Genomic DNA, 15,020 nt, shown 5'->3' with positions numbered 1-15,020 from the left:
AATAAAGAGATTGAAAAAGAAAGAAAATAAGAAAATAAAAGTTCAAGAAAAGAAAAAGAGCAAAAATGCAGCAAAGAACACTACAAAGAAACAATACAAAAAACACTTCAGTACTGAAGGCTAAATATGCCCACCATGACAGCCAAGAACAATGACAGAAAAAAGACCTACAGCAAGTTAAATTATCATGAAATTTCAGAACTCCAAGGACAAGGAGAAAAATCCTAAAACCTTCTATGATCAGGAATACAAAAGCTGGAAGACAATAAAGAACAATAGCATTAAAAAAAAAAAAAGAACAATGGCATCAAATTCCAGGTAAATTGCCAGAAAAAATAACTAAAAGAGAAGATAAAGATGATTGCCTCCTAAGATTAGGAACACAGGGGTAGGAAGTGGTAGAGCAAGAGACTGTTGGATTATACAAGTTACATAGTATTATTAGACTTTTTAAAAACTATGTACATGTACTACTTTGATAAAAAGTAAAAATGTAATTTAAAAAGCATTAAGTCAATTTCTAAATTACCTTACTAAAAAAATAACTTGAGGGCTGGAGGGGAGAGGAAACTAGGGGAATATATACCCACAGGTCCTTTCCCTCTGGGGAAGAGGTCGTTGAGTTTGGAAACAGGGAGGGGCTCCATGAGCCAAATGACATGGTCATCTAACCCGTCCAAAAGAAACGGTACTTCCTAAACAGGTATGTGACGGGGAGGGTATTTATAAGGGCTACTTGGTGCAGATGGGCACCCAACGGGACCATTGGAGGGTCCACAAGCACACTCTGGCCCTTCCCAGAAATAAGAGGGGGGTCCTTTTTCTCAAAGCTTCAACCGACTATGTATTAGGAGATCATAGGGAACAATTTGTTACTGAGCACAGTCATTATTATTTTTATTATTATTATATTACTATTTTTATTAAACCTCCCCTTACTGATGAGTGGGGGACAAAATAAGTATTTATCTCCTCAAATGTTCTATTACCAGGAGGGGTTGACCCTGACACTCTGTGAGGCAATAAGAAACCAATAAAGACAACTTTGTAAGCTTAAAAAAAAAAAAAAGGAAATAACTTACCTGAACAACAACTGAAAAGGCCTTTGATTTTATTTTTGCTAATGATTCTGCCCTTTCACATCTCTGGAAGTAAAAATAAACAGGAAGGGGAAAACGTTAAAACACACATGTTAAGTGAAATTATGAATACCCACAGAAATAAGATTTCAGACAGAAGGTAGGGTAACAGAAATTAACATTTATTGGACACATACTGAGGGTCCAGTAAAGACACATAAACACACACCACATTCCCATAGCAGGTGCCATGATACCATCCCCATAGCTACTAATTGTTTTCATTCAGGATTTAAGGAGAAAATAAGAACGAAAGCCTTGGTGAACAGGCCATTCCCTGCTCATCTGCCTATGCCCAAATATGTCTCCTTATCTCATCCACTGATATGGATGAAAACTCTGGAGGCAGAAAGCAGTAATGAGTAGCTTGAGCTCCACGCTGGTTGAAAGGCTGACAGGGAGTGAGAAAAGGCATATTACAAAAGCCTTGCTCTGCCCCTATAAGGACTCAGGGCACATTCCACCATCATCCTTCCCTTCCCCTGCTAAAAACCATCAACATCCTCACTCCCAATCTATACCTGATGTGGTCTTTCACAAGGTTTCCAGTAAAGAACAGACTAGCTCTTCACAGAACCCACATTTCAGAATTTTCTAAGATATTTATTATAATACTGACCAAGGAGCATAATGCTTAGTATACAGAATCACAGCCACACATAAAATAAAAAGAAGCTAATCAAATTCCTGCCCAGTAAACAAACATATAGTGAATTTTTCTGACCTCTGATTCTTGTGACTTTCCTTCTCTCTTGTCTTCTCCATCTTTAACTTTTGATTTTAAGGATGGATTCTAAAAAGAGCAAAAAAATTTATGTATACACATTAACAATTCAAATTATCTAAGAAGTAATTACAAATCAATTTCAGAACAATGAAAATCATTTACTTTTAATTACTGAAAAACTGGAAGATCATTTCATGTTACTTCATCATGGTTCACCACATGACATTAAGGTCATGGGTCAGGTTTCAGAATAATTCTTAAATTCATCAATAAAATGCCTAAATCCTCTTAATGAAGAGTAACATGCATTTTATGTGGTAGTTAAGAAAACTAGTTTATTCTCATTTCCTTCAGGTTTTCAGAGCAGTCCTTCTTCAATGCTCATTGAAGAGCATTATTAAAATAGACTACTATAACAGATTTTTACATTAAATGCCTTGATCATTTGTGTAACCCATTTGTGACACTTAAAGTATTCATGCATTCTAAAATGTGCTATCTCATTAAAATAAACACAGGTAAAGAAAGCAAAGTATTTCCTTCTTCCCAAGAATGTCATCTCATCACTCTCTTTGTATATCTTTTTCTAAAATTAAGTTGGAGCCAGTTTCCTTATATAATGGAAAGTCAAAAAGTGGCAACAAATCTTTCTGAAAAACGATACATAAGATAGTAACACCTATCTAGCACTTGGGAAAACACTAACACATTATTTCACACATAGTAAGTAATCAGAAATTGCCTACTTTTACTTTTTTTTCGTTTAGAAGTATTCACTAAAATAAGACGGAGTAGTGATTTCAAAGGTAAATTTAGCAAGGCTGGCCTTTAGGTTTCCAGAGTCAAAAAGTTTCTCCAGCTGAAAAGGTTAATGTGGAATATGGGTAGCTCTAATCTCAGTATTTGGATCAGAAAACTAAGATTTGTGTTGATGAGATCTATAAATGGATAAACCAAGAACATGTGGCAAACAGAGAAGCATGTGCTCTGTGACAATGACAGAAGCAACCACTCACATCCAGCCATCTGGGGCCACGTAGCAAAGTGGAACCAGTGCTACCGAACCTGATTTTTAAGAGAAGTGAGACGTCTGGAATTTCACAAGTCTACACATATTTAAAAGTTAGTGATTAATTTAAAATTTTAAAACAATGTTAGAATCAATCCTGTGTCAAACAAAACACTTCTATATGCAAGATTTGGCCCAAAGACTGCCAGTATGCAACCTCTGGAAAATGTTAAATCATAAAGATTGCAATAAATCAGGGGTATACCAAGATGACTTAGTCCTCTATAATTATATATGTACATATATCATGTATACTATTTAATTATGTATAATATTATGGTTATTAATTATAATTGTTTAATTATATACATAATTATACATAAAACCTGTCTGTAAGGTTAAATAACATCACACAGCTAATAAGTGGCAGAGAAAAGTGAATCCCCCTCAATCGCCGCTCTGCTGCACTAAGCCAGGTGTCAAGGTTGTCACCCATGTCTAGCCATCCGTGCATAACGCAAATACAAAGGTAATGTCTCAAACAAGCAGCCACATACCTTCCTGTCTTTGTGCCACTGCTGGTGCTCCAAAACTATGTTCTTAATATTGTCAAAAAAATCATCCTTTATCAAGCTGAGGGCTTTGTCTGGATTGGACTTATCAACTGAAATTATATGTTTCATGTTCTGATAATGATCATGAACATTCAGCATTTCCTAAAAGTGAAAAGATGAGTCTTTTATTTCAACTTTAGAGGAGAAATTTAAAGGCAAAACCAACACAAAATAAAATGGCATTCCAAAGTGACTGAGTTGATAAGGATAACGTGCCACTGTATACCGAAAATAACATAGTCATGCAAACAAAATAGTACAACTTTGTTAATGAAGAGGCTGCTTTCCAGGGGAATGGATTCATGGAATTCAACTCAACAAATATTAACTAATAATATACACTGTATGGGGAAAGACGAATTAGTTAACACAGGACTGCATTTTAGGATGTAACAAAAACTATTTGTAATATAACAGATCATTAAATATCACTACTGATAACTAAGATCATTTTTATTTCACATTGTCACATCAAGGCTATTTATTATACAGTTATTTATGCTCAGCTGGTAAGTCCTGTATAAGGACTCTTATCCAATCCTCCACAGAGATGTGCTGACTTTCAATACATCTCAAAACCTGTGTGCCTGTCCCCATAAGCTTTATCATTACTTCAGTGTTAAGATTCAGGAATAAAAGAAACAGAGGGGGAGTTATGACACTATTTGAGACATAATTTATTAATTAGACCTTTCTCCCCCACAAGCCTCCAGCCAAATGGGCAGGTCTGTGTGGGGTAAGGAGAAAGAAAGTACACTGCAGGCCCACTTAAGAAATCGGATAAAACCAGTACTAGGAATTGGCACGAAGACCAGCAGAGAACGACCCACACTTCCTTCACAGACGGCCACTGCCACAGCTCAGTCATCCCCAGTCAGGCTACTCAACTAATTTCGAGTAGATTTTGATGGAATTCACACCCATCTGTTCAAGGACTCGGAAAATGCTCCGTAGTGATGAGTGCTCCCATATGCAGGACCTTCGAAGGGGAACAGTGTCCCGACATGGGGAGCCCCTCACTTTTTAGTTTCCAACATGCTGTGCTCCCAGTATTTCACTATGTACAATACAACGCAGGGGAAAGACCACCAGCTGGACCTCGTTTTGAGCATGAGTTCTGTCACCTGCTAGATCACTTGCTTGAGAAAATCCCTCAATCTGAGAATCCCGTTCCACATTTGCACAAAATTAAGTAGTACCACCTAGTGCCACTGTAATAGTACTAAGTGAACTTACACAGTGAATGTTCTATATAATGTAAAACACTATACGAAACTAAAGGATTAAGGAATAAAGGAAAGTGTCTGGACTTCGGAGCCCTACAGACTTGCATATTCAAATCTGGTGTCTGCACCTTATTTTATGCAAATTACTTAACTTCTCTGAGCCTCAGTTTCCTTGTTTTTAAAACTGGGAAAATACCACCTCCTCTGCAAGGTTACTATGATGATTAGTGAGCTAACATACATAAAACATCTAACATAGTTCCTGGCAAATGTTGAAAACTCAACACATAATGGCCATTATTATAATTGTATAAATGAAAAAACAGACACAAATGAAACAATTAGCTTAAGGTCATATTTAAGCAGCAGAGTTAGAATTAATAACATTTAGACTTAATAACATTTACAAGCAGCAGATGGAAAGTAGAAAAGTATTAAATTTAGGATTATCAGTGAGACTGGGTCAAAGGCTATGCCGAATAGACGACTAGAGTCAACAGAGCTATTGAGGAAAAAGGCTCTCAAAGCAGATCTGTGGCAAGCCAAAGGTCAGCGATAAAGTCAGGATGACATCATGCTAACTATTTCATTCCGAGCAGCTTTCAGGAATAGACATTTCATAGCCTGGCCCTTCTGACCCTCTTCTCCTATCACCCTAAAATAACAGGCCTTTATGCATCACCCCAGTTCTGTTCTCTAAAATCTTTCATACCTGTGTGCTGATACACATGCTTTTTTAAAACAGAGGAACCTTTAATTCAACATATTGTATTAGGTTGGTGCGAAAGTAATTGTGCTTTAAAAGGTTAAAAATAACTGCAAAAACCACAATTACTTTTGCACCAACCTAATAGTAAAAGAACTGAAAATAAAAAAGCATGTTGAAAGCATATTGGAAAAAAATGAACATTCTAACACCATTGTAGTCAACAATCAAAAATTATACCAACTGGATTCAAATCATCTTTTTTCATTAGGAGAATATTGATAGAACAATGTCTTGCTGTTCTAAAACATCCTCTGCCTCTCTCTCTCTATGATTCACATCAGTACTTCTTGGTAAATCCTTTTTGATACCCAAAATCTTTCACTCTGCACAATGGCTATTCTAGACTTTCTCAATTCACAGTTCCTTGAACTCCCATGGCCCTCTCCAAGTTCAGGCTACCAGGTCCGTTTTCTTTCTATTTCTCTTCTTCTTCACAATTATATGAATCCATTTTCACCTCCTTCCCTCACATTTCAAAGGAAGAAGTGTGCTTTCTCCTGCTCAAAGCTAATCTCTGCACCAGGGAACCACTAACAGATCCACCTGACTCCTCCATAGCAGGAATCTTGTTCCTTCTCTTTTACACAACCTCTCCTGCTGACTGGCTCCTTCCCTAAGCCTAAATATATACTTTAAGTCTCTCCAATCTCTAAAACTGTTACATAACTGCCCACTACCAAGAAGACAAAATACAAATTCTCTCTATTATACAAAGTTCATTTATCACATTTATTTTTCTACATATAATCTCTCCCACCTCTTTTTCGCCAAGCTGCTAGGGACCAAAGATCCTAGTTCTTGTTACCCTTCACTCAGGTGTTTACTGAATGATATATGTACGTATTTCTAAGCCCAGGCCCAGCTCAGACCAGACCTTCTGCTGTCCAACAACTGGGCACTGCAGCCAACAACTGGGCACTGCAGCCATACAAAACTTGGCTCCATCACTTCCTAACTTAATATGCGTGCTTCAGTGTCCTCAACTTTAAATCAGGGATAAAAACACCTACTTTTTATAAAATTAACAAATAATTTTAAAAATGTCTAAAACACCTATTTTGTAAGAATGTTGTGAGGAGTAAAATAATCTATGCAAAACATCCCATATAGCTCCCACACTATGCTGTGTCTTTAGACATTTAGTAAACAATGTCCTTCTAAAGCAGTAATTCTTACCTTTTTGGAACATGAAAACCTTTGAAAACCTTAGGACAGTTATGGTACCTCACCCTAACCAAGCATCCGTATGTAAGACACTCAATTTATCATACAATTTGGGGGGGGAGGGGACATATGGACCATCTCAAGGTTATCTATGGACCCCAGATTAATAATTAAAGATTAATAATTCTTGCTCAAAAATAAAGGCATTTGATCTGATCCCTCTTTCACTCCTGATACACATAAGAAAAGACTGTACAGGGTTGACAAAAAAAAAAAAGAAGAGTCTACCATGGGCCATATGCCACTATCAGAACTATTCAGGTATAATTTGGTTTCAATTCTCACAACTGGATGAAATAAAGATTATAATCCTAATATTAAGAAGTGAGAAACTAAGGCTCAAAGAGATTAAAATACATGACCAAGACCCCCCCCCAGATGCTGCTCACACTCACTTCTTCATGCAAGCGCCCTCTCTCTCTCTGCTCTCGCCTCTCTCTCTCTCTCTCTCTCTCTCTCTCTCTCTCTCTCTGTCTCTGTCTCTGTCTCTGTCTCTGTCTCTGTCTCTGTCTCTCTCTCTCCATGTAATATATATCCATTCTTTTGAAATGAGAGTGTATCATTGATTAGAAGGCTGTAGTCCTGTGGTGGGGTTTTATTTTAACCTCAGGGAAATGTTTCTCTATGCATGTAAAACTCTCTAAGTGAGTATCACTCCTTATCCATGTGAAACATTTTTTCTCAATACTGTATAAGTCATATAAAACACCAAAATGCATTAGATGGTAAAGCTGTTTTAAGACTGTACCTCTTAGGCATAATTCTTGACTTCAAATTTTTGTTTTATCAGAATAGCCTGTTTTACAGTGGTGGGATTTTAAATAAGCATTGTAAAAAGGAACTCAGGAAATGAATACATATTGTAAAAATAAACAAAATAAAAATAAAGTCACTTCAAATTCTTGTTTTATAATCTATCTAAAGTCAAATACAAATGGTGGCTTCAATATTTCCATCTAATTATCCTGAGTCCAACTCCAGTCTTCTACATCTTTCTGTTTCTTTCTGTGTTTCAAGATTTATTCCATATATTTTTATATATTTAGAATGTATTATTATTTCTGATACTTTAGAGAAAATAGGCATTCTACAATTGTTTAAAATCATTAGAAAAATTTTCAGAATCTAGTAGGTGACGGTATAACCTCAATATATAGTTTACAATAAAACAATTTTTAAAGAGTTTCAAGAGAATAAATGCAAATTTACCTCTAATACATCAGAAGTGATAAGCTTCATTACACGATCATTTGGGTCCTTAAATTCTTCCGTAACTTCAGCTCGCTGAATTTTTTTCTTCATTCTGTATGACAGCTGTATGATAATGAATATCTTTTAAAGTATCTTGGTAAGTACAGAAAACAGTGGGAGAGCAGTAAAAATTGTCTATCAGTAAACATTAACGAAACAAAAACAGCGCTAAATATATATTAAATAATCCATTTTTCAAAGACTGTTAATACTTCTGAAATAACTTTGAAGGTGTGCCATGCCACATGCTTACAGTCAGGTGAGAGTCAAGAAGTTCCTTAATTTGCCAGCTGATGGCAGAGCCAGAACCAGAACCTAATGCTCTTTTAATCTAGTGTCTCAACTGTCAAAAGATCAAAGACATATCCTATTTTATTAGTGGAAGTTTCAACTTTTCACCAACTGACATTAAAATTCCTTGGTCCTCTGGCGTAGTCAGAGCTGAGCTTTAGCCCAGAGCATACAGCTGCTGGAGAAGCCAAACAAGTGGCCCAGCAGGAGGCCCAGCGGGCCCATTTCTTGGTGGAAAAAGCAGAGCAGGAAAAGCAGCAGCAGATTGGCAGCAGATCGTGCAGGCCAAGGGTGAGGCCCTGCAAGAGGCCGAAGCGACCAAGGTGCTTGGAGAAGCACTGAGCAAGGACCCGGACAGCCCAGAACACCTCGAAGATGATTGCCACATCACAGAATTATTTCTGTCTCACTGCTGACTACCTTGTGCTGAACCTACAGGATGAAAGTTACACCCAGGGAAGAGACAGCCTCATCAAGGCTAAGAAATGGGCTGGGTAACCAAGAATTTAACCCCCAGAGAAGTCGATCTGTTTCTCCCTGGTGTTTGAGGAGCACCTCTCCACTCCACCCCTAGTATCATGTGATGGTCCCCTCTGCATCTGCCCTCCCAACCCTTCTCAGATGAATGAAGAATGACCCATTTTCAAGGGAATGACTTTCTTCTTCCCAGTCTTGGCCAGGAGTGATTTCTCAGTGATTTCCTACAATGCTGTCTCCTCCCTTGAGATTGGGAGGCGATAACCACCATCCCAGGAATTCTTAATAAATTTTTATTACTTAAGCTAAAAAAATAAATTCCTTGGTCCTGTTTCACCAGCTCTGATATGTGAATAAAGGAATGAGCCAACGTAGATGCTGAATTCCACTTCCTCTTCTAACAATCTGCTTAACAGATGGCAGCCAGAAATGCAATGCATCTAGAAGCAAAGGCTGAATTTTTGTTTGCAACAAAAAGTAATCAGAAAGCATATTCTCCTATTTTAAGAAGCCTTTCTATAAGCATTGGAAACTACATAATATCCTTTCCACTTTATGGAGACTAAGGTACTTTTTGGACAATGAAGCATAATTTCTCATTTTGAAAAAACAATCTATTTTAGTAACATACCAATTTGGGCATTGCTGTAAAGTGAAATGCTTTGTCTAGTCGTAGCTTTCTAAAAATATACGCTGCATCAAAATGTTGTGCATTTATCAAATCTTGTTGAAATTTTAAAACTTCATCCCAATCCTTCAGGGCAACTCTAATCTGCAAACAAAACGGGTAAAAACATTACTAAATGTAAACCTTCTTTCACAAATGTATTACAATTTTGAAACACTGGCATTTCTATTTAAATCAGTTTATTGTAAAAATATTGTACCTGTTTCATATTTCTGTTGGGGGAAAACAACTCACCAAATATTACCTTTTGTTTTGGTTGACACAGTTGGGTGTTATATAATCCATATAGCAGATACAAAGCACCAACTCTGATCTGGAAGGTGTATGGAGGTAAAAAGTATCGCCAAGCCAAAGCTAAAGCTTCTTTTGTAAATGTGTTCTTTTCTAAATTTCTCATTCTACCACTAGAAAACAAAGAGAAAATATATTATGAATTTAATAAGCAATGAACAAATTTAGAAGAGGTATATTCTAGCTGTTGCTAAAAACTGGATGAGCATTCCACATCTGATCCCTTATGATTCAAGCACAAAGATCTAATTTTCTGCTGTGTTTCTTCCACTGAGGCATGGGCATACACTAGGTAAACATGATGCATCTTCATAAAGCATCAACTTGACTTGCTGAGTTGGGGAGCAAAAGGGGAAAGATTACAAATTATTCCCACTTAAAATGTAAAACATTTAGTATGTTAAAATAACTATGGTTATGTTACAGAATAAAATACAAAAGTTACATGCATTTTAATATACAATGGATATTTTCCTATTGCAATACTCTCAGGGATTCACACTAAACCTCATTTGTCCTTGGGACACCTAGATTAAAAAGTTAGACAGCACAGTACAGTGTAACCCACCCACTCCTTCCATTTCTGCAGGGCAAAGCTCACCAAAGTAAAGAAGGAGCAGGCTAGGAAAGCAGGCTCCACTATGCTCCCAAAGCCTGGGCTCTTCAAATAGTAAATTTAGTAAAAGAATACAAAATGCCTACCATAGTATAGGCAACCAACGCAATTTCTAAAGAAAAACCACCACTCTTCAAGTGGTCTCTACTTTTTTCCTCATTAGCTAAAACCTCAGCAAAATCTTCCTGAACTGTCACTTTTCTCAAAAGGGATACAATGAAAAACCATGGGTTTTAGAAACAGACAAATAGGTTTCAGTATCTGTTCTACCACCTACCAGCTGAGTGATCAAGGAGAAATTACTTTACCTCCTTAAGCCTCAATTTCCTCATCAATAAAACATCTATCATATCTGCTTTTCAGAGTTGTTCTATGGATTAAATACATTAAGATATTAGTTTCTCTCCCTTCATTAACTGTATGTAACAAACAGCTCTCCATCTTGCATCCCCTGTGATGCACAAACTACGTGGGTAATTATATTTCATTAAGAGAGAAAAAAAGAGAACTTTTACATTTTATTCAGCAAAACAAAGTTTTAAGCACAAGAACTCATTCATTCAATTATTTAGCCTTTCAATATTGCATGTATTATGCTAATAGCTACCAGATTCATCCAGCCACTGTCTTCACAAAGCTCTGTCCAGGAGAGGGAAAATTAAAAATAATGAACATTTACTGAGCACTTACAGTGCACTTAACACATATTAGCTCATTTAATCCTCAGAACTGCATTATGCGGTATTTTCATTGTCCCTGTGTTACAGATAAGGAAGGCCAAGCAAGTACTCCACCAAAAGTCAGTTAGTGCACTCTGATTCAAATTCAGGTAGTTGTTAGGCTCCATAATCTGTGCTCTAAACCACGACACTGCCTTTTGAACTACACACTTACAATAAAGTGTGGTAAGTCGAGAGATAAAATAAGCACAATGCTGCAGAAAAAACGAGCAGAACACCTGCTTAGTCTAGGAAGGCTTCACTGAGCCTAAAGCTGAGTGCAGAATAAGATGGTCAGGCAAAGGGAGTTAGGGGAAAGCTCCAGGCTGAGGAAACGCCGGTAGAGGGCCACAGACAGACGCTGGAGCAAGACAGTGAGGGTACGGAGGGGACTGGCGGATGAAGCTGCAGACACGGGCACAGGCCAGTCACGGAGGGTCTTGCCAGCCATGTCAGGGAATCTGAGCTACATCCCAAAGGCAATGAAAACCACTGAAACGCGGTAAGCAGGGCAATGACATGATCAAAATGCACTTTAGAAAGATAACTCTGGTTGTACGTAAAATGAATTTAATTGTGCCGAGTTTTGTCTTCGCTTAGGTGTTTCTTTTGTTTTGAAACATAGGGTTCTAGAACAGAATGGAGGAGGGCAAACGACGGTGACTTAGGTCAGGATGGGGCAGTGGACATAGAGAGGAGCGTTCAGAAGAGCCGCCAGGCAGAAATACATATTCGGAAAAAGGACGCAACCGAAACCAATGAAATCGCCCCGGAAAGTGAGCACAGGAGAAGGCCCAGAAAAGACGGAGGTAGCGCGTTCAGACTGCGGCTTTTCTCCGCTCTTCCCAGGGGCCATGAAGCCGGGGGCCGGTGGGCGTGCAACTTCCTACGCCGCGTCTGAACAGACGCCGGGAGGCGAGCAGAGGACTACACCCACCAGAAGATGGTCCCGAACTTCATGCTCCGCCACACCTCCGTGAAGTCCTCGAAGCGCACGCTGTCCTTCTCCTGGAAGCGGCTGAGCAGCGCCTCGCAGTCGGCCTGCAGGCCTGGAGGGGTCCCCATGTCTGCAAAGCCGGGACACACCACGAACCGGCAGACCCCGGCGGTCGCCGAGGAAACGGGCCCCGGACGCGCCCGCCTCCTAAAATGTGACGCACACGCGCTACGCGGCGTGTCATCCGGCCGCTTTAGCTCCGCCTCCAGCCTGACCCAAGATAGTGGTCGCGATGCTTACTGCGCGTGCGTGAACGCGTACTTTTTTTTTTTTTTTTTTTTTTTTAACCAGCTCAACTCCCCTTCACCTAAATCCTAAAGGACTAAAATCAGCCTTTTTAATTTCACTGAAGAGGTTTATATCTCAAGTGTCCTGTGACCCCAAGAAGGATTTTAGGTTTACATTAGGCTAGCTTATGTAAATTGGCTTTACCCTTACTATCAGTGTCCTTTAGAGACCTTACAGTGACAGAAGTCAACTTTTAGAGCTAGGAAAGAATAGTTCCCAGCCTCAATCCACCCCCTAGTGGAAAGAAGATCTGAAAAAGAGAGTTTACTAGCAGATGGACTGGACTCATTCTCTTATGCTCTCTCTGTAGCACTAGCAGTCTTCTGCAACCACCCTTGAAAAGCTGTTTTGTCAACATCCCACTACCACCCACCACCGCTACGTTACAGTCTCGCACAATGCTTAGCAGAAAGTATATACTTTATATATACTGATTATATTGGCCGCACTGGCTTTCTGTGTACACTCCACCTCTTAGTTTACTTACCCTGGCGCTAAGATAGTGTGTAGTAGTTTGTACTTTTCACCTTTTCTCTAATTGCAGGGCACGCTATTTTTATTCTTTTAGAGAGGTATCCTAATATAAAAGCATTGGGCTTTCTGTCTATAAAAGGAAGTCAAGTTTAACTCACTTAACTTTCCTGATCATTGATCTATTTTTTTAATGTTTATGTAATATGTACACAGAATAACTTTGTAACATGTCTGAGAAAAGCATAGCAGTAAAACTAACATCTGTGTACGTTCTGCCTGTGTAGGAACCACACCATTACCAACACTGTCACATTAATCTGTGAATTCCTCTTCTATTTCCCTATCTCTACCATTACTTTAATAACAACTGCCTTACTTATTTTGTTCCCCATTCTCTTGTATACACTTTATCACATGTGTATGGAGCTCTAAACAATGTATTGTTTAGTTGTGATTGGTATTGAGTTTTACCAAAAATGGTATTGCAATTTACAATATATATTCTTTGAGTTGCTTTTTAAATTTTGTTTCTAAGATTCATTCATGTTCTTACTCAGAGATGTAGTTCATTCATTTTCACTACTGCCTAATATTCCATTGTGTAAATATACAGTTTTTCCATTATTTCCTCAATGCAAATTTAAGTGGGTACCAGATTTTGCTATTACAAACAATGCTATGAACACTTTTGTACATGCCTCCTCTTTTTTAGATTTTTTTAATTATTATTAGGGAAGGGGAACAGGACTTTATTGGGGAACAGTGTGTACTTCCAAGACTTTTTTTTCCAAGTCAAGTTGTTGTCCTTTCAATCTTAGTTGTGGAGGGTGCCGCTCAGCTTCAAGTTGTCCTTTCAGTCTTAGTTGTGGAGGGCGCAGCTCAGCTCCAGGTCCAGTTGCCGTTGCTAGTTGCAGGGGGCGCAGCCCACCATCCCTTGCGGGACTCAAGGGATTGAACTGGCGACCTTGTGGTTGAGACATGTGGGAATCAAACTGGCAGCCTTTGGAGTTAGGAGCATGGAGCTCTAACCACCTGAGCCATCGGGCCGGCCCATACATGCTTCCTCTTATTTGTAGGATCCCAGATAAAGTATATGAGACCCAATTAAATTTGAATTTCAGATCCAATTTAATAATTATTCACTGTTTATCTTAAATAGAGTTTAATTGGGCATCCTTTATTTTTGTTTGCTAAATATGGCAATTCTACATATATGCTACAGCAGTCTAGAATACATATACCTACCTATAAGTGGAATTGTTGGATGATAATTGGTGTAAATGTAAAACTTTAAAAGATAATGTCAAATTGTTTTTCTAGAGTGGTTGAACTGATTTACACTTCACCGTCAGTGAACAAGAGTTCCCAATTCAGCCTCTTCCTCTCAGAACCTTGGTATTGTGGTCTAAATATGCGTTTCTCTGATTATTAATATGATTGGGCCTCTTCTCAAATTCTAATTTCTTATTCACATTCCCTCTGCTGTGAAATGCCTGTTTATATATTTTGTCCATTTTTCAATTGGATTGTTTGCCTTTTTCATATTGATTTGTAAGATCACTTTGTATACTCTGAATACTAAACTGATATTTGTTTTACATGTTACAAATATCTTTTCCCAATTTGTGACTTGTTCTTATTTACTATCTTTAAGGTGGTTTTTGATGTACAGAAATTCTTATTTTCAATGTAGTCAATTTTTAAATCATTTCTGATAAGGACTTTTGTATCTTAAGGCAAGAAATATGTTCCTATGTATTACATTATTAGTTAAGCTAATACCAATGGTATAACTAACAAACCCTGAATACTCAGTGTCTTAGTACAAATGAATTTTCTTTTCCTTTCACATTAAGTTCAATTAATGGCAAGATGGGGTGGGAAGGGTTCCACTCCAAGAAGTCACTTGGAGTTCCAGGCAGATGAAGCCTTGCCTTCTTCAGCCATTGGCTTTCAAAGCCATCCTGATTGTAGATATCTAACCTGTAGACTGACAAGGAAAAAGAACATGAAAGACTGCAAGAGGGATTCTTATGGGCCATGCCTGGAAATGGTGTGCACTCAAAGGGTGGTCCACTGACTTCTGCTGATCTGCAAACTGTTTATTACCTACTGGGTGTTATACGGAAATTGTGAGTGTTTGTAAACTTTGAATAACAATTTGACAAAGTAATTTTCTGTCTGTTGAATGTAATAATTAAAAAATGGACTTGTATTTGG

The 15,020-nt window shown here is 38.1% G+C and overlaps 1 protein-coding gene and 1 long non-coding RNA gene across 2 annotated transcripts in view; one reads left to right on the top strand and one right to left on the bottom strand.

Moving 5' to 3' along the window:
- Positions 1 to 12,202, bottom strand: part of SNAPC1 (small nuclear RNA activating complex polypeptide 1) — a 27,826-nt gene extending 15,624 nt beyond the window's left edge. The window contains exons 1-7 of the mRNA XM_019750786.3: positions 11,979 to 12,202; positions 9,660 to 9,819; positions 9,359 to 9,499; positions 7,918 to 8,022; positions 3,433 to 3,591; positions 1,864 to 1,932; positions 1,083 to 1,145 (exon numbers count right to left, since the gene is read on the bottom strand). Coding sequence (XP_019606345.1) covers positions 1,083 to 1,145; positions 1,864 to 1,932; positions 3,433 to 3,591; positions 7,918 to 8,022; positions 9,359 to 9,499; positions 9,660 to 9,819; positions 11,979 to 12,106 — 825 coding nt within the window. The 5' untranslated portion in view covers positions 12,107 to 12,202. The remainder of the gene's footprint in view (positions 1 to 1,082; positions 1,146 to 1,863; positions 1,933 to 3,432; positions 3,592 to 7,917; positions 8,023 to 9,358; positions 9,500 to 9,659; positions 9,820 to 11,978) is intronic.
- Positions 11,392 to 15,020, top strand: LOC141570546 (uncharacterized). Its single transcript, XR_012494664.2, has 2 exons — positions 11,392 to 11,543; positions 11,667 to 15,020. It is a non-coding gene; the product is annotated as an uncharacterized LOC141570546 (long non-coding RNA).

This window comes from Rhinolophus sinicus, chromosome 3, assembly GCF_057876585.1.
Source record: "Rhinolophus sinicus isolate RSI-liver-muscle chromosome 3, RSI-T2T, whole genome shotgun sequence".
Lineage (NCBI taxonomy): Eukaryota > Metazoa > Chordata > Mammalia > Chiroptera > Rhinolophidae > Rhinolophus > Rhinolophus sinicus.
Note: the sequence above shows the minus strand (reverse complement) of the source record. Positions and strands in the feature narration are given on the sequence as shown.